The sequence below is a fragment of the Fukomys damarensis genome, unplaced genomic scaffold, assembly GCF_012274545.1.
Source record: "Fukomys damarensis isolate Sample0158 unplaced genomic scaffold, DMR_v1.0_HiC HiC_scaffold_33, whole genome shotgun sequence".
NCBI classification, from domain to species: Eukaryota; Metazoa; Chordata; class Mammalia; order Rodentia; family Bathyergidae; genus Fukomys; species Fukomys damarensis.
In genome coordinates, this window is record NW_022900945.1 from 6,299,989 (window position 1) to 6,319,005 (window position 19,017).

Genomic DNA, 19,017 nt, shown 5'->3' on the forward strand with positions numbered 1-19,017 from the left:
GAACCTTTCCCCTCCTAGGAGATGGAGCCCAGTCCCCTCTGCAGAGGAACCGTATCCTCCCAATAACACAAAACAGTCAACCACCCTTGAAAGTGTTCTTAAATTCCCTTTATTCAGACGAGACCTAGACTCTCAAAAATTCAGAAATAGCTTCTTTATTTTCCTTTGACTTCTACCATGGGCTCCCTCTCTGTGGTAGCAGTGGCCAAGATTTAATTTCAACAGTAGAAAGAAAAAAGAAATCTTACCCTTTCTTCCCACTTTCCATCCTTTTATCGCACCAGAAGGAAATACAGTTCAGTGTGTTTGTTAGGAGACTAAATCTGATTGTCCCCTAGTAACTTGCATTCTTTTCACCCACTGAAATAGTCCCAAATTGTCCACCTACTTTTCCAGCAAAACTAGAATCCTCAACTCTCCATAAGAGGATTTCTAGGACAAAGCCCATGATTAATTTCCTTTGCAGGACAGTTAACTTTGTTCGGGGAAGCCCATTTAGGAGATGAACATTTCTTGGGATAGATAATACGGTGGACAAGTAATTTCGAGGAGAGCGTCAAGTTAGGCAGACGTGAGTTCAAATTCTGGCTCTATCACTTAAGTTTATGACTTGGAACAGTGCTTTTACCTCTCTGTGCTGCCATTTCCTTCAAACAAAGAATGGTAATTAAAATATTTTAAAAGAGCACATAGTGAAAAGGTTATCTCTGAAATAATTCACAGAGATAGCATTGATGGTGTTTAGCCCAGGAGAGCAGCTGCAGACGTGCAGTCTGTGCTCCATAACGGATCCACCACCACCTCCTCCACCGCTTTGCAGAAAGATGAAAGAAAGCCTTCGCCTGGATCAGTGCAAACCTGGCATCCTTGCTTGGCAGAGCCACTCTTCTATGTGGAGAATGACAGGATCTGGAGAAAAGATGCAAGTCCAGGATTACCTGATAGCCATATTCTTTTCCTGGCCACCAGGGCTCTTTTTGATTCACAACAGAAGTTCTTGAGCAAGGTCAGAAACTTACACCTGAGTTAGACCACAGCCACTGTCAGAGCTCTGGCCAAAGCTGTAGGTAAAAGTTCCATCGATACAAATGATCACTTGAGAACCAAGTGTAGGATGTAAGGAGGAGACACTGAAGTGGTTAGTGATGTGATTTTGTGTTCAGACAACTGTTGGCTTTATTTCATTGTATCTCTAGTTTGGGGTGTTTTGGTGTTGTTCCTTTATTAAAACAAAATTCCTGTAAGAGATGCCATAAAATTTATTTTTTAAGTTATTATTTCATGCAAAGCATTTACAATTAGTTTCATAAAATATTAGTACCAGATATAAATAAGCACTGATTTCCGTTTTCTCTCACCTTGATCTTACTAGTGAATTGAATAAGATCTATAGAAGTACACGAACTTGCCCAAGAAAACCTGACTGATAAGGAATAAAGCAGGAATACGAAATAATGTGACACCTTGTTATTGAAATTGACAAATCAGCATAGTTTGTGCCTTTTACGGGGCTGCTTCTTAAACTTGCATCTCCTTATAATTTCTCTGAGGATGTACAAAGGCTTTTCTTCTGTATTGTGTCACTTTAACACTTTACCACAAGTTTCTTATGCTAAACTTTGAACTTATTTTCAAAATGCATGAAGATACAAATTTCTCTTTTGAGCCCCAGAATTTTCATCCATCCCGCACTGTTCCCTGTCTCTCTTCAAGTCTGATTCTTCATTTACGAATCCCTTACCTGACAGGGGAAGAGCTCCGAGTTAGAAGCCAGGAGAAATGTGTTCCGGTGCTGCGTGGTGTGTACTTGTCTACCTGGGCTGGGCCTCGGTATCTTCCTCTACACAGTGACAGAGGGAGCCTAATGATCTTGCAGTCTTCTTCTATCAGAAAAATGAATGAGTTTTAGATATACTAATATCTAATAGTTTTTTACAGGAAAATATTTCTATACAAACATGAAAAAAAAGGAAGGAAAAGAAAGAAAGGGAGGGAAGGAGGAGAAAGAGACAGGGAGAGGGAGGAAGAGGAAGGGAAAACAAGAAGATGTTTCTTTGCAATACCCAAAGACCTGAGCCCATCCCCACAGGGGTCCTTGGCAACATATAAAATTTATAAAAAGGGTTTCTGTCTGTTGATTACACCAACTGATTAAATATTCAGCGGGTCTTTTTGAATGTCTAATGTTTGTCCTCAGGTATTTTCTTTCTTGATTTAACAAAATACTTCTACATGTGTCAGTTTAATGTTTCAAACTAATAAGATGCTAACAAATGAAAAAATTTTGAACTTCAATTGATACAAGATTTAAGAAAAACATAAAACGATAGCTACCATGTATAAATTTCTATCACTACTTATAGGCATGCACGAGGCATTTTTATATCTAGAAGAAAAGTGACACTTGCTATTTTGCCTTCTCTAATGCTGCCCCACTTCCCGGTTAACTGGAATCAGGATTTGAATTATAGACATTTCAAATCTGTGAGTGTTTTATCTATTCATATGTCATGATAAAGCAATAGTCTTATGCCATTGTGGGTCATTACACTCAAGGAGTGGATACTAGGATGAATATTTGACAGTGTAGATTGCTCGTGAGAAAACTGGAAACGCCAGGGAGATAGCATGGTAGAACTAAAGCAGTGCAGGAGACGATCGTGTTGAACAGTAAGAAGAGGGAGACCGACAGAGCAGGACATACTGGACCCCACAGAGTGTTAGTGTGGCAAGGGGTGAAAAAATTCAGGTGGTCTGTGATACACTTCCCCTGGTCTCCCAGACCACTGGCCCCTTAGAACTCCCGTACGCACCCATGCTGTGCACGTGTATGAACCGTACTACTCCTGAAGGGCCCGTCCCAGTGCAGTCCTGTTCCAAAGTGAGTTCTGCCTGTCTCCCCAGCTGGACTGTTAGTGCCCAGAGGGCTGCATTTTGTCTTTCTCTGGAAACTCCACAGTTCTTCACACAGTGCCAGGCATACAGAAAGAGCATTGGAAAATATGTGTGATGAATAAATAGACTCACTTAAAGTGGAAAGAGAAATCGGGGCTCAACTCAGAGATACCTATGGTTCATTTTTCCCAGTGCCCCGCTTTGCATTAAATCCTAGAGCCACGTCTTTGAATCTGAGCCAGATAAAGATATTGCCATCTTGGTTAACCATTGTTTAAATGTTTACTTTCCTTGTCCTGTATTATTATATCTCTCAGGATTCTTTTGTTCATCCAGCTAATGAAATGAGGATTGGGGAACTTCACCCTTCATTAGCTGAGACCCCTCTGTACCCACCCAAACTCGTTCTGCTAGGGAAGGACAAAAAAGGTAACCTCATGACACTGACGCGCAAAGCCCACTGCCAATGCATGTGCATGACGAACCGCCAGTTGTAGATGATGGCGTGCCATAGTCTGTAAACACATTTTACAAACACGCATCGTGAACATCAGTCGGTGTGGAATCTGTTTTTCGTACTTGACTTTTCTGTGTTTGCACTTGTCCTTGGCCGTTGCATCATAACATGTTTCCCCTTTAAATTTCAGAATCAACTGATGAGTCTGAAGTTGACAAAACTCACTGTCTGAATAACAGTGTTTCCTCAGGCACCTACTCAGACTACTCACCCTCCCAGGCGTCCTCAGGATCCTCTAACACCCGGGTTAAAGTGGGGTCCTTGCAGACAACAGCTAAAGACGCAGTTCATAATTCTTTGTGGGGTAACAGGTGTGTGTAGAATTCCCACTATTCTGTTCTGTTCCCAAATGCTTATTTTCAACAACTTTTTTTAAAAAATGGGATCCTCTAGAGAATGGAATTGTATTCAGACCATGAGTGGCATCGAAGACGGAAGGGGCAGGTAAGCAAATGTAGTGCACCTGGGATTTCCAAGAGCAAAAGAACCTAGGTTTATTGGGGGGCAGCCATTGGGTAAGGGAGAGATGGTAGATTAACAGGTGATGGGGCGCTCGGGACCAGAAAGCCTAGAAGTCAAAGAGTCTGTGTGACCAACACAGGTTCATGAGCACATGTCCGTTCCACCATCCAAAATGGTGTTACCGATTAAAATGAGCTGCATATAAGCACATATGTGCCTGGCCAAAAGTAAATATGCAAACAATTCTCATTACCGTTTTCATCATCATCATTTTATCACTACCCAGAGTTAAGATCTATGCCAAGGTCCTTAATCTTCCAAAATACTTTCTCTGTGTTACCCCATTTTATGGATGAAAAGACAGATGTTACATAGCACAGTGCAATAACTCAGGAGGGCAGTCTTTGCCCTCTTCTAATTTGTTTTGTAATTTGTTGCAACATTGTACTCTATAAATAGTAAATAAAAATTGTCCTATGAAGTAGATAGTCAATAACTTTTACCCCCACGTTAACTGACAGTATCCTGGTGATACTTTCTTTAGTACTTCACGACTACTTATTTCTGTCTGTCAGTACCCATGATAAAAATCCTAAAGGTTGTAAAATCATAATTGTTAGATGAGCTGAGATTGACATAGGTATTTTTGGAAGATGAGATGCCTTCTAAATAATTTTTCCAATTAGCAGAAGGATATAAAAGCCTTCATCTTACTAATAAAAGGTGTATCATTGCATATTATTAGTGTGCAGGTAGTGTAGAAAAAAACGCAAAAAATAAGCATATACTAGAATATGCTAGAGAGGGCCACGGGTATAAACAGGCCTATAACCTGAAGTCATGATATGACTTACATGCTAGAGAAAGGCCTCAGAGTTGCTCTCTATTTAATGGTACTGAGTGTCTTCAAGACATAGCCTTATTAAAGGAGATTTGGACTCTCTAGATGTACCAGGACTTGTTAAGAAAGCACATTCAGTCATTAGTTTAGAAAAGTGTGGAGTCAGAATCTCCATGGGTGAGTACTAGGAATCCAACGATTCTAATTATCAGTCAGGCTGACTATCGCTGATGACTTACACATTTCATTCATTCATGCCTTCCACGAATACGAGTTTGTTCCTACCGTGTGCGTGACTGTTCTGATCCTGGAGAGAAAATGCTTTCTGTCCTTAAGAGTTTACTTTCTAGCAGAGGACACAGATGGCCAATCTAATAAACTATCAGAGGTAAGTAAATTTTAGACAGTGCTAGGAGAGGATGTTACTAGGAAGAAAGAAAAGTTGGAGCAGAATTTATCACAGTAGGGGACATGAAATGATGATATATCATATTACCTTAATCGTCATTCAGGTGAGGATGAATGCTTAGTCTCCAAAGGACGGTGCCCTTCCTTGCAGCTTGTTCACTTTCTGGCTCTGGACCGACTCATCTTCATGTCCTGTTTCTTCCCCCATTGCATTCACAGGATCGCACCATCATTCCCACAGCCTCTGGACGCAAAGCCCTTACTCAGCCAGCGGGAGGCTGTTCCCACCGGGAATCTGCCACAGCGACCTGACCGGCTGCCCATGAGTGACGCTTTCCCTGACAGCTGGACAGATGGCTCCCACTACGACAACACGGGGTTTGTGGCCGAGGAGCCCACGGCCGAGAATGCCAGCAGTAACCCTCTGCTGAGCGCCAAGGCAAGGAATGTGGCTCCTCATGGACGCAGGCCTCTGATCAGGCAGGAGAGGATCGTCGGTGTCCCCCTGGAGCTGGAGCAGTCCACGCACAGACACACGCCAGAAACAGAAGTGCCTCCTCCCAATCCTTGGCAGAATTGGACCAGAACCCCTAGTCCGTTTGAAGACAGGACCGCTTTTCCCTCCAAATTAGAGACGACCCCCACGACCAGCCCCTTGCCCGAAAGGAAAGAACACATTCTTAAAGAATCTACAGAAATACCTAGCCCTTTTTCTCCAGGAGTGCCCTGGGAGTATCATGATTCCAATTCCAACAGGAGTCTTGGTAATGTCTTTTCTCAAATCCACTGCCACCCGGATTCTTCTAAAGGTGTTCTTTCCATTAGCAAAAGCACAGAGAGGCTTTCCCCACTTATGAAGGATATAAAGTCCAATAAATTCAAAAAGTCGCAGAGTATCGATGAGATTGACATTGGTACCTACAAGGTTTATAACATACCGTTGGAAAACTACGCCCCGGGGAGTGACCACTTAGGAAGCCACGAACGGCCGGACAAGATGCTGGGCCCGGAGCACGGCCTGCCCAGCATGTCTCGCAGCCAGTCCGTGCCCATGCTGGACGACGAGATGCTCACTTCCGGAAGCAGCAAAGCGGCCCAGCAGCAGAAAGCTTCAATGACCAAGAAGGTCTACCGGTTTGACCAAAGCTTCAATCCTCAAGGAGCTGTGGAAGTGAAAGCCGACAAGAGGATCCCGGCCCCTTTCCAGCACAATTCCGAGTACGTGCCGCAGCCCAGCAAAAACCTGGCCAAGGATCTGGTCAGCCCCAGGGCTTACCGGGGCGGCTACCCAGCCATGGAGCAGATGTTTTCCTTCTCCCAGCCGTCTGTGAACGAGGACGCCGTGGTGAATGCCCAGTTCGCCAGCCAGGGCAGCAGGGCGGGCTTCCTGAGGAGGGCCGACTCCCTGGCCAGCTCCACCGAGATGGCCATGTTCCGCAGGGTCAGTGAGCCCCACGAGCTGCCCCCCGGCGATAGGTACGGCAGGCCCGCGTACAGGGGCGGGCTGGATCGCCAGAGCAGCGTGTCAGTGACTGAGGCCCAGTTCCTCAAGAGGAATGGCAGGTATGAAGACGAACACCCTTCATATCAAGAAGTGAAAGCTCAGGCGGGAAGTTTTCCCGTTAAAAACCTTACCCAGAGGAGGCCATTGTCTGCGAGAAGCTACAGTACAGAGAGTTACGGGGCCTCCCAAACCAGGCCAGTTTCAGCTAGGCCGACTATGGCAGCTCTTTTGGAAAAAATGCCGTCTGACTATAACTTGGGTAACTATGGTGACAAGCCGTCAGATAACAGTGATGTAAAGACGAGGCCTACTCCTGTGAAGGGAGAGGAGAGCTGTGGTAAAATGCCGGCAGACTGGAGACAACAGCTGCTTAGACATATAGAAGCTAGAAGGTTAGACAGGGTATGTTTGGCCTTTCTCTGTAAGAATACCCTCCTGCCTTGAGTTCTGCTTTTGGGGCATTTCTGAGCACGTGTGGTGCAGCATGTGTGAATACGTGGTCAGCATTTCGTTTTACCTTGACACTGGGGGGGAAATGGGTCCTGATAGTTTTTTTTCCTGGGTGTTGCTTAATGCTTTTCTGAGAATCCCTGACCCGCAAGCGAATTATTTATCAAATCGAGCCTAAGTTTTGTTAGTAAAAATTGGACTCTACTATATGGGTTGGTGCTAAAATTGCTTTCTAGCCAGTAAGGCAAACCAAATGTCTCTCCCGGGACAGGAAAGTGTTCTCCCGTGACCACAGGAGTATGATTTTTATTGAATCTATACGAAGCAAGTCATTCACCCTTTTCTGCACAGACTTGCTTATATTAAACCCTGGCATGATTTGTTTATAAAATTTGCACCTACTTACTGCTATGGGACTACTAAAGTTATTACTTCTAATGAGCAATAATCTTCCCAGCAAGAAACAAAAAAATAAAATAAGCAGAGATTAAATGCCCTCCTACACACTATTTGATTTAATAAAATTCCTGCTATTTAGAATATGGGCTTTTATATAGAAGAAAATGTTTAAATTCTAATCATTCCACAGACAAAAAAATAGATGGCATCTTTATGAAGACTACAGATGTACAAATTAGCATGTATATTGTAGAAAAGAAAAGGAAATTTATCCTAATTCAGTTAAAAATTGAGTCATCAAAAGTGTGGAATGCACAGTGATTGGGAGAGTCTTTTAAAAGTGTAAAGCATAGAATGAGTTGTTTGTCGCCTGCTCAGATCTCTCAGAGAGAAGTCTGGTGGTTCATTTGCTAGAACAGTTATCAATTTGCCATCAGAACTCAGAATACTGTGTAGCTCTGGTGTAGAGGGCTTTGTGTACTCTGCATGGAATCTTTAAGATCCTTTCTGTGAAATTGAGGCCTTTTGTTTGTATTTTCTAGGTTTGAATGCTCTGTGTAAGTTGGGGATCTGGGGAATAATATGCTATAGAACGTTTCAGTGAATAGCTTTATCATTTTAGTCAGTGTCCTGCCAAAAGCTCAGGCCACTACATTTATTGTGTATTTCTTTAATGTGGAATTTTGTGTTTTCAGGTTTGCTCTACTCAAGCAATTATATTATCTGTAGGTCGTGTCTACATGACAAGAAAACAATTCTTTAGGGAAAGCGTGAGCTAATAAGTGTGAGCGTGGATGTCAGTTGCTCAGTGTGGAAATTGGTTCTGCCTTGCAGAATATTTCATCAGAATGTCTGTTTCAAATACGTATGCTCAGTCCCATTGAAGGGACCTTCGTCAAAGCCTCATGACTGGCTGTCAGTGGGGAACACCTGCTCGGTTGTCACCTTGCCTTACCTCAAGTTGTACCCTCCATGTAGACAGATAACTTGGAGGGCGAAAATATTTGGGGCCAAATAATACAGTACAGTTTGGAAACTCTGGCCTCGTGTAGACACGACCATACGTAACAGGGTAAGATTAACTAGTCAAGAAAGGTTGTGAGAAGATTCTGTATGATGACTAGTGACTGGAGACAACGGAGAAGCAAGTGGAAACAGAGCTTGACAATGAAGCTAAAGTTCCAAGTTATTTAGCACCATCATTTACTTACTGTTATCCTAGACGAACGTTTCCTCTCCTTTGGCCCAACTTTGACAAAACAGGAATTGGGGGGAGGGGTTGTAAGAATGGCGGAGAAGGTATCAGCCAGAGTCAGGAGAACCCTGCCTGTCTCAGATGACTAAATGTGAATCTGTGTGTATTTCCACTCCTGTGATGATATTTCTCTTTTCGGTTAGCCTCCGTATAGCCTTAGAATTTGCTTATAATTCCCTTGGCCTCTCATTAATTTTTGGAGCAATTTCAGTATATATTCACTTTTTCCACCTTTCATTTTTGTTTTGTGGCGATAGAGACCAAACCCAGACCTCATGCAGGTGAGGCAAATAAATGCTCTACCACTGAAGCCGCCCCCGCAGCTCCCAATATAGTTTCCCATTTAATTCCAAAAAATGAAATGACCATAGAATATTGTTTTAAGCCATCAGATCCTGAAAGCTCTTCCTTCTGTTTTTTCCAAGTAATATTTTTTCACTCTTTTAATTGAGACGCTGAACAATTCAGGCCATCACTGACTTCAAACTTCTCAGCAATTCGATTCGAAAAGATAAATGCGGGCTCCTAAAGCCCAGACTTAATATGTCAGACTGGTTCTGACATACTTGTGCTATTTAACTTGCCCTGTTGAAGTCAGGCCACCCCAAAGACATGGAGGGTCTCTTTCCCACTGACACTTAGTCGAACCATTTGAACCCTGGAAGCAGATAGCTACACTAGCAACTGCAGAACCTGTGTGATTCCCCGCGGAAGACAGCCACCTAGAGATCTGCTCATTGGATAAGGTTAACAGGCTCGTGTAAGGCTGGCAGATGATCTCAGTGCTGAGCTTGAAGAGGCAGCCACGAGTACTACCCCAGATAAACATTAATCACAATGCTTATGCCCCACTGTGACTGAGAAATTAAAACATGAACCCACGTGTCTGAGGCTGCTACTCTTCTATAGGAGCTGAAAGGGTGCTAGACTGGAGAACCCCAAAGAGCCATCCAGGTGTCAGATGAGATGCTGAGGGTCTTCTTCCCTTTTGGCATGGTGACAATAAGATATTTCTGTGTGAAGTAGTCAGGAATCCATAACACGTGATTCATAGACAAGCACATCATCAGGAGTATCATAGTCTTTCAGTGTAGCTCAGTGAAACTTTGGTACTAAAAATCATTACCTCCTAGATAATGTTCTCAAAATAAAAGAGCTGCCGCTGTCAATGCTCCATAATATTCAGTTAAGAAAAGATATACTAAGTTAACATCTGTGGATATTTTTCTCCAAAATAAGAATTACTTAAAAATGCCAAACACTATTAATGACTACATTTCCACTGGAGGTTGAAGATTTGATAACAGGACATTTTAATTTTTTCAGTGAGGTCCTGCGGGAAAATTTGTCAACCTCTTAGTATAATTTTAAATACACCTGTGGAAGAGTAGCTGTGATATAAAGATCGCCACATTATTCTATAAATACTTAGGAGTGTTAGGTAAGTGACAATAAGTCACAAAATATGATTACTTTAGTCTTATTATGAAACTTTTCTACTCTAAAGCGTAATTTTAAAAAATAGAATAGTTGAATCCACATCTAGCTTATTCAGCTAGCATTCCTGAAGTGCCTTCAGTCAAACCAAAGCCCAGACTGGATGATTTGGGGGGGCGGGGGGCAGGTTGTTTTTCTGAGTTGCTGTAATTACTCCTCTAGACAGCGATAAAAAGTGATTTTGGTTTTAACACTGCAGTGTATGAGTGCAAGGCAGAATTAGAAGTTAATATTTGTCTTTCATATGTGATGGTCTCACAATGAGAAAAAGACCGTGAAATTTTGGAGCTGGTAAGATTTGATCAAGCTCTTATTTGAGTTTGCTTTCAAAATTAACAGACTGCATAGATGACAATACTTGTCTGAGGGCCCTAATACCATGACATTTGACAGGTGCTGAGCCTTTGAGTTATCAGCAAGCACCAACAGAATGTACCCTCTTTGCTTTTTGTCTTTTCTGTAGTTCTGGATGGTAACTCATTATGTGGAAAACTAACACTGTTTACCGTATGCTTTCGTCTAACCGAGTGCATGTGTGAAAATGAAAGTTACTGTTTGCCCGTTTAAAGTTAAATGTTATAAATTTAGACCTGTTCATGTAATAATCAGTTTGTGGAGCATGTGTTCACATCCTGTCACATGATTATCTCCTCTACTCAGAATGCTGCTTACAAACACAACACAGTTAACCTTGGCATGCTGCCCTATGGAGGTATTTCAGCAATGCATGCAGGCAGAAGCATGACTTTAAACTTGCAGACTAAGTCTAAATTTGACCATCAAGAACTACCTCTTCAGAAAGTAAGTATGGACTGCCCTACATGTGTCAGCATACCAAAGACGATTAATGTTGTTTGTTCCCTGAATGTATTTAGGCTGTACATACGACCTTGTTTACTGCAGGCTCTCATATGAGTCCAAAACGCACAAGGGAAAACACTGTAGAGCCTAAATTCTTAGCTGCTAAATGTATATTTGTAGCTAGACTGATGATCAGGTCCATGCTTTTTGGATTGAACAGGTACATGGCTTTTTGTGTTGCTTTAGTGAAGGCTCATTTTCCTTATTATTCATTTTTTCCATTCTTCATTTTCTATTTTTTTGTATTTAAGAGGTCGGTTTTTTTTTGGTTGGTTGGGTTTCATTTTGTTTATTTGTTGGTTTGTTTTTTTTTTTCAGATAGCCCTGTCTTCTTTTAGTGATGCCTTCTGAAATCAGAGCTGTAAATTATTACCAGATTTCAATCCACTCCTTTTGAAAAGCCACAGACTCCTATACATTGGAAGTTAAATATTGTTGGCATTTCCAAGTGCTTTTTCCGTCCATTTTTTTGTGGGAAATATAACACAGAAGTGAAGGATGAGAGAGTTTGTGACTTAGCCAGTAGTTGTGACTTTTCATGGGTTAATGGGCAGGTAACAAGTTCACACTTCTTACAATGAAAATGTGGGTGCTTTTGAAAGGGAATTTTCCATAAGAGGAAACATTTTCATTGTCAGAGAAACATTTCTCTTGTCTTACAGGGAAAAATTGAGGTAACCCATTTTACCTGTTTAAATCGACTGTCCTTTTTAAACTTACATTTTGGTGGAGACTGTGGATCCTTTTCATACAGTGTGTCGTTATGGGTATATATTAAAATAGTCAGCTAGTAAGTTTTTATGAAAAAAGTAATGCAGTGAGCAATAGGATGATATCAGTGTTCTCCAAACATGTCTTTTTTTTTGTACTATTAATGAAAATATGTAACAAATTCCTAGCCCAGCCAAATGAGGGTCATGATATCTCAAATTCATGTTTTATTTTCACATGAGTCTTTAATAGCATTCCCCTAACTCTAGACAGTCCACTTCCTACTGTGAGCAATTTAAAAAAAACGTGAAGCGACACTTGCATCCGCATCTTTCTCAGCATCCAGTATCTCTTAAAATACAAAAGCGAGTCAAACCCTAACTAAACTGAGAACTTCTGAATGTTGTTTCACCTGCCTCGAGTCTCCTGTGGCACAGCCGCAGCTGTGCTGATAACTTTCTCTCCACTGAAAAAAAATGAGTTGTGACTTGTCATATTCGCTATGTCAGGAATACTAGGAATCCCACTGTGGCCAATTCTAAGGCACCAGTCGCGCATCCCTGACCTCGGAACTGGGGAACCCGGGCCCAGGCGGTTCCTCAACAACCCCAGCGTGGCTGTTTTTCCCTGAGCCCAGTGACAACACAGCCTGTTCTTTGTCCTCTCAGACACCCACTGCTCCCATCCTCTTTCCTGCACTAAGGAATCGGTGAGCTGGGCCAAGTTCAATAAACACCGATCCGAGGGAACATGTGCTAATTAGAAATCAAACCTTTATACTAAAATAGTGAAATTTCCAAACTCATTGAGCAGCTTGACGAGGTCCTGGGGTGGAAGCCGATACTGACTGACTCCCTAGAAATTATATCCAGTGCAGACACCCTCGTTTTGCCTGGCCTTTGACCCTGTTGACTCATTGATCTACAGCATGGTATCAATGTGTGCAGCACCTGAAAGATACTGAAATGGTGCCACTCGACGTTTCAGTCGTTGTGGATTAGGTACATCTGTGCTCTGTATTAATTTTCTGATGGGTCTGAGTGCCCTAGAGAGCAAATTCATCACCTGTTACTGTAGCTCTGAAATGTCCTGTAGCAAAAGTAATGCAGCGTCATCACTGCAGGCGTTTTGGTCATTCTCTCTGGCACGGAGCCGACCTATAGGAATTCCCTTTGGAAATCACATTACGTTGCAAACAAAGAACCGTGCAAGGATTGAGAGACTTAATAAATTATCAACGCACTGTTCCCTACACGAAGAAGAGGAGAAGAGGTGAGGAAGGGGCGGGAAAGGAAGGGATGCGGAAGACACAGGAGGCCCGTACTCTATTCCCCCAGTTACCGTCCCAGCCCATCACCAGCCCACAGCCGTACAAAGCACCGGGCCCCTTATCAGTTTCTTGAATGCTTGCAGGCTCTGCTTCTCCTTGGGGTCCATTCTAAGTCTCCATCTTTCCACTTTGTGCCCAAATACGTCCCTTTTGCAGAGGTTTGATTTGAAAACTTGTTTTTCTGCCATTCTTTCCAGTCAACCCTTCTTAAAATGCAGTCTCCCAGTCCTCTGTTCTTGGCACTGTTGCCCTGTATGGTCCCATACGTGAGGAAAGTGCAGTCTTCCCTGAACTCTTCCTGCCAGGAGAGGACAGAGATAGAAACGATTGTCCTTCGATTTAGAAGTGCAGAGACACCTATGACACACGTGTCTTGCTATTCGAGATAACAAAAATGAATGTCTCAGTCACTTCAGACTTCTTCGCAGCCCATTGCTGCTCATGACCTATGAGAATTGCACTAAACTTATAAATTTATAAATATATTTCTAGTAAATAAAATTGACAGAACTGTTCATTCTCTCAGGGATATTTTGGACCTGTGTCTGTTATTCATAAAATTCTGTAATGATGATGCTGGCTATTTCCAATTAGGTGTTATAAATTACTCTGAGGGTGTGAAAAACTAAAAGTGTAAATAAGATCCAAATGGTATAACTGACTTTGTGAAATAGGAAGAAAAGGGCTAAAGGTGTAGGAGAAGTGGGGAGGGTAGGGGAAAGGAAATAAGGAAACAGAAAAATATGAGAAAACAAAAAAAAATGGAAAAAAGTTTTTGTACATAGGAAAGGGAGAAGGGGGTGAAGGGAGGGCAGGGGTATGGGGAAAAAAATGAGAACCGAGACCTATCATATAAAGGTACAAGGTCCCGATGATGAATGTAACTGTATACTTAAAAAGTATCAATAAACCTGGGCGTAGTGGCACATGCCTGTAATCCCAGCACTCGGGAGGCTGAGGCAGGAAGATCACTGCGAGTTCGAGACCAGCCTGGGCTACACAGTGAATTCCAGAGTAGTCTGAACTGCACAGTGAGACCCTGTCTCAACCCCCCCGCCAAAAAAAGTACCAATAAACTCAATGAGAAAAAATAATAATAATAAATTACTCTGAGGTGTCCAAGAAAGAAAGCATAAAGTTTCCTAAGGAATCCAAATGGAAGCTTTCACCTTCAGCTTTTGTGTGGGTTGTGCTTTTTATCAGGGAACAGGCAGGGCTGAAGTTAGACCCTGTCCTCATCCTCTGTGTTTTCCCAGTCTTGCCTTACGTCTAGGAGGAAGGCAGATCATCTTCTGAATTTTCTCTAGAGACCCATCTTTGAACAAATATGTACTAAGCTCATTTGAAGATATCACTATTTCTGAATGAGATTAGTACTTACATAGTGAACAACAAAGGGGGAGGCATCCCTGGGTTTGCTGTGTATTTAAATATTTCAAAATGTTTCCTGTTTACTACATGTCAGGTCATTATACATTTTTATAGGCTAAAATGTAAATAAGGGCTTCATTTTCTACGATGATTTCATGGAACACTTCAAGACAATAAAATAAATGCCAACAAATACAAGAAAAGTAGTTTCATGAATTAACTTCCTTTAATATTTTGAAACATTTACTAACATTTATGCTAATTTTCTGTAAATTTTCATAGTACTTATGAACTAGAACATTTGGTATATAAATCAGCTGTTCAGTTATAAAATTGTCAACATTTTTATTTTTCTTCATCCACTCATTTATGTGTTCATTTATCATTTGTTTCCTGCCTTTCCAAAAAGCATTTAAAGCAACTTTCTATGATGTTATTAATGGTTCCATGTGCTTCCTCGGATGTGTTCTACTGTAATTGAGCTGAGCTATTGTCTTGAAACTTTATGTTATCAGAGAGAACAACAGCATTGTACAAAAAAGGTGGGGGGCAGTTCCAACTACCATTTTTATTATTCGGACTAATGGTAGAATGAATAAATACTTTTCTTGGGAGGAAAATGAAGACGAGGTGTGTACCTGGTGCCATGAAGTGCTTTACATGTGCTTTTGCCTTGCAACTCATAAAAATCCTCGAAAGGTATCTTTACCTCCATGTTGAGGAAACAGAGGCTCACGTGTCACGCAGCAGATGTCCCTTCTATTTTTATGATTTTGCTGTGCCTGGAATGTAAATGTGTCTCTCCTTGGCACCCAAATCCATGCTCTTTCTGCGCTGTAACGACGCCTTCTCCAATGTTTATAAGCCCTGACGTCTTCAAAGAACATAACTCGTAACCGTCGGTAAAGCCTCCTTCCTGTACACTGCAGTCCCACCTCATCTTCAGAACAATCCAAAGAAGTACGTATGGGGCTGGAAAAACAGCGTACATAACATAGAACGCTTTAACGAATCCAACAGCGCAGGACCCTAGTCGTGCCCTGGGTACCACAGGTGCAGTGCTGTTCACCAACTGAGCTTAGTGACACCGTGATCACCTTGTGCTTTTCAGATCCCCTTGTGTTTCCCGTGCTTTTGTTATCGCTAAGAATTACGCTTGGTGCAGGTGCGAGGCCTCATGTTACAGACCCTACAAAGTCGCATGTTAATCTCCAGACTGCTGTAGCCCCAGACTCTAGCAGGGCTGGGGAAGAAGTCACTGGCCTTCTCTAACTCGCTGTCTACACGTGGCTGGCTGCCAGTATAAATAGTGTGGCCTCTGCGACACTGGAGAAATTTGTCATTTTTCTATTCTTTTGGATTAACTGCCATTGTCATAGTATTATTCCATAGAATCTGTTGTTTATTGGCCTATAGAGTCAGATGCTGAAATAAATGAATTAGCACTTCAGGAGGGAAGAAACGGAAGTCGTGGAAGTGTATGGATGAAATAATTGTTTCACAGAGTGGAGAAAGTGGCCTTGCTATCATTTACATTCATTGCTAATAGCTGATATTGATCCCACCAGCTTTGACTTAGAGGAACTCACATAGCAATATTTGTACCTAAACTTTTCAAATTTCGAATGTTCTTTTCTACTGGGCCTCTGCAGATGGCTCAGGATCAGACAGAACCATGATTTGCTATGCATTTATTCATTCTTGTGCCAAGGATTACCTGCTTAATGCCATTTTTTATCTCCTGCTGAAAGCCAAGCAAGATTTGTGCTGTACCTCAGGGCAACTCATGCCTGTAATTCCTATCGATTTTGTTGCATTTATTATTGGCTACCTATCCCTCAAGAAAGATTCGCTTACCTTTCTAATTATGAAAAAAGCCTTCAATCTGTAAATCCACATAAATCCTCCAAGACAGTGGCTGAAATTACCAAAATAATTCTAGTACTTATATTGCTGCTTCATCATTATTATAATGAAATGCTGGTGTAAAAATCACTTGGGCCTTGCATTTCCTCCTTCAGATTGAACCCCACAAAATCCTAATTATTTAGATCTTAGTTCAGCATATATTTGCCATTGGAAATTTTTTTTTTCCTAAAGGCATGCTGAAAAAATAATAATAATAAGTTCACTGGAAATACCACAGGGCAGATTGATTTTTAACACTTTTAATTTATCTACGAACTGTGTGCCAATTACTAAACAAAATAGATATTTGTTTGCTCCGAGACCCTTGCAAAGTGCCAGATTCTGCTTCCAGTCTTCCATTATTTTTCCCACAAAATGGCAATAAATATAATCTCAAAAACACACTGTGCACCCATCCCTTAGGAGGCAAAACCAAGGCTGCCTGGTCAGCTAAGCTGACTGACTCCCTTGTGCTAGTGCCATTCGTTTGCCTGTTCACTGGCACATGCACGGATGCAGATCCACACGCACACACACCTCCAGGTGCCAGTGTGCAGCTGGAGAGGGATGTGTACGTTCATGTGCGTTTATGTCTCAGCAAAATTGGAAATCACTTCTTTTAATGCACCCTCGTGATTATTCAGAGTAGCAAACTCATAAATGTTAAATCTACAGATGTCAGCAACTAGACTGGTGCTAGCATCTGTTCGGCCAGAACTCTACATAACACGACTGCATTTTTCATCAAATATAAAAGTTGTGCTTTTTCACTAAATCACACTGTCCATTTCCTCTATTATTTTGAAATATTAAAGACCCACCAAACTTAAAATGTAATACTGCACTGTGATATTTTCCCACATATTTTATCTTTAAATGGTTATGTGTGGTGGCAGGAATAAGACTCAATCTTCAAAGTAACTAAAGAAAAATATCAAGAATGTGCTATGAGAAATAATTAAATGAATAACTGAACCTCATTTTATTTTATCTGGAATAATAAATTCAACAGCTACAGCTTTTTTTTCAGTTGCTCCTTTTATGTTAAATAGCATTTCAATAGCTAGGCAACTAAATTTATAAATATAGGTGTACTCTTTTCTTTTGAGAAAGAATGTGAGCATGATTCTCTTTTCTGTCCCCTTCACAACCTCCCAACATCAATAAATTGCTTTTATGGGCTTTTTATTTCTGCAGACTTAAATCCCTCCTGCAGTGCCTCATTTAAGAAAAACAAATTGGCAGATCATTCCTGAAATTAATGAAAGAAATTGCTCTCAGGAAATTCCTTTAATATTGCTATCTAGTGCAAGTATCTTTTTAATGTGTCTGCATGTGTATGATCCTTTCTCCTCTGTAATACAGAACATTTGGTGTCATGGTTAATTATAATTTTTTTAAAAGGGAGATTAATTTATAAACTAGTGAAGAGCATAGAAAATAGGGGGGTTTTTTGTTTGTTTTTTGAGGGGTTTTTTTGTACCAGGGATCAAACTCAGGACCTTGTGCTTGCAAGGCAGGTGGCAAAACCACTGAGCTAAATCCCCGGCCCTGATATTAGGATTTTGATAAAAAGTGATTTGACCTTTTTATGACCAAAAAGAATTTTGCAGTTCTCAGCTACTCTCTTAACAGTGACTAGGGGTTGAGTCAGGGTAGGTGAAAAGGACAGAAGAGGACATGGAGACACGGAATGATGTAGAGAAAAGTGAAGGAAATGTGTGTTGTAAACATCAATCTTAAAAAAGTAAATGTGAAAACAGATAAGTAATGAATAGCTACCTAGTTATCTTCAAGTAACATGTTCTTTAAATATGAGATTTTTATTTAAAATTTGATTTTTCAAAAAACATAAATGAAATTATTACTAAGTACTCCAAGACTTTAAATTAAATTCGGTAACTTTTTTCCGGTTTGTTGTTGTTGTTGTTGTTGTTGTTGTTGTTGTTGTTGTTGTTTTTGCTCTCTGATATGCTCATGAAAAAAATAATTTCCATGGCCAAAGTTTTAAAAAGGTTATTTATTATATCCATTAAGTCCTAGGAAGACTTCAAGTCTCAAAATAAACCCACTTTAAAATATTCCCAATCCAGTGCTTTAAAAATCCATGTGGTCAAAATACAGTTAGGGTGGTTATGTAAGTGGATTTTAAAAGAGACCCAATCGGGACCATGCAGCAGAGCTGCGGAGGCCTGACTTGCTGCCCATCTGTGATGGGCTCGTTCTCCCTCTCTGAGGCTGGAGCTCGGCTTTGCACAAAGGCTGCTCTGCGCACAGTCCCAGAAATGCTGAGCAGTACAAATCCTCCTGAACAAATGCGGAAGATTGCAGCCCCATAAAAGACCCCATTAAACCAAGCAAAACTTGTGCAACTGAAGGTTCAGAGAGGAAAAAGCCCTTGCAAAACCAAACAAAAAAAAAAAGTTTCATGTATGTGTGTGTGTGTGTGTGTACATGAAGAAGAATGTGAAGAATATGTATACATACGTGTCCTGTGTGTACCAGTATAAATCTCCACGGTAGAAACTTTCTGGTGGTCTAGGACTGGTATTGCTTGCTATTACTCTGTTTAGAATAAGAAGTCCTCCTAAAATATCTAATACTAGGG

At 41.2% G+C, this 19,017-nt stretch overlaps 1 protein-coding gene across 7 annotated transcripts in view; it reads left to right on the top strand.

Moving 5' to 3' along the window:
• The window catches only part of Lrrc7 (leucine rich repeat containing 7), a 463,114-nt gene that overhangs the window by 375,353 nt on the left and 68,744 nt on the right, over nt 1-19,017 (top strand). For 3 of the 7 annotated variants that reach the window (XM_010605114.3, XM_033758262.1, XM_010605115.2), the window contains exons 19-23: nt 2,458-2,484; nt 3,213-3,324; nt 3,543-3,723; nt 5,343-7,029; nt 10,889-11,029. In XM_010605114.3, the coding sequence (XP_010603416.2) occupies nt 2,458-2,484; nt 3,213-3,324; nt 3,543-3,723; nt 5,343-7,029; nt 10,889-11,029 (2,148 nt within the window). The remainder of the gene's footprint in view (nt 1-2,457; nt 2,485-3,212; nt 3,325-3,542; nt 3,724-5,342; nt 7,030-10,888; nt 11,030-19,017) is intronic. The other 4 variants (XM_033758263.1, XM_033758266.1, XM_033758264.1 and 1 more) reach the window with 2 other exon arrangements.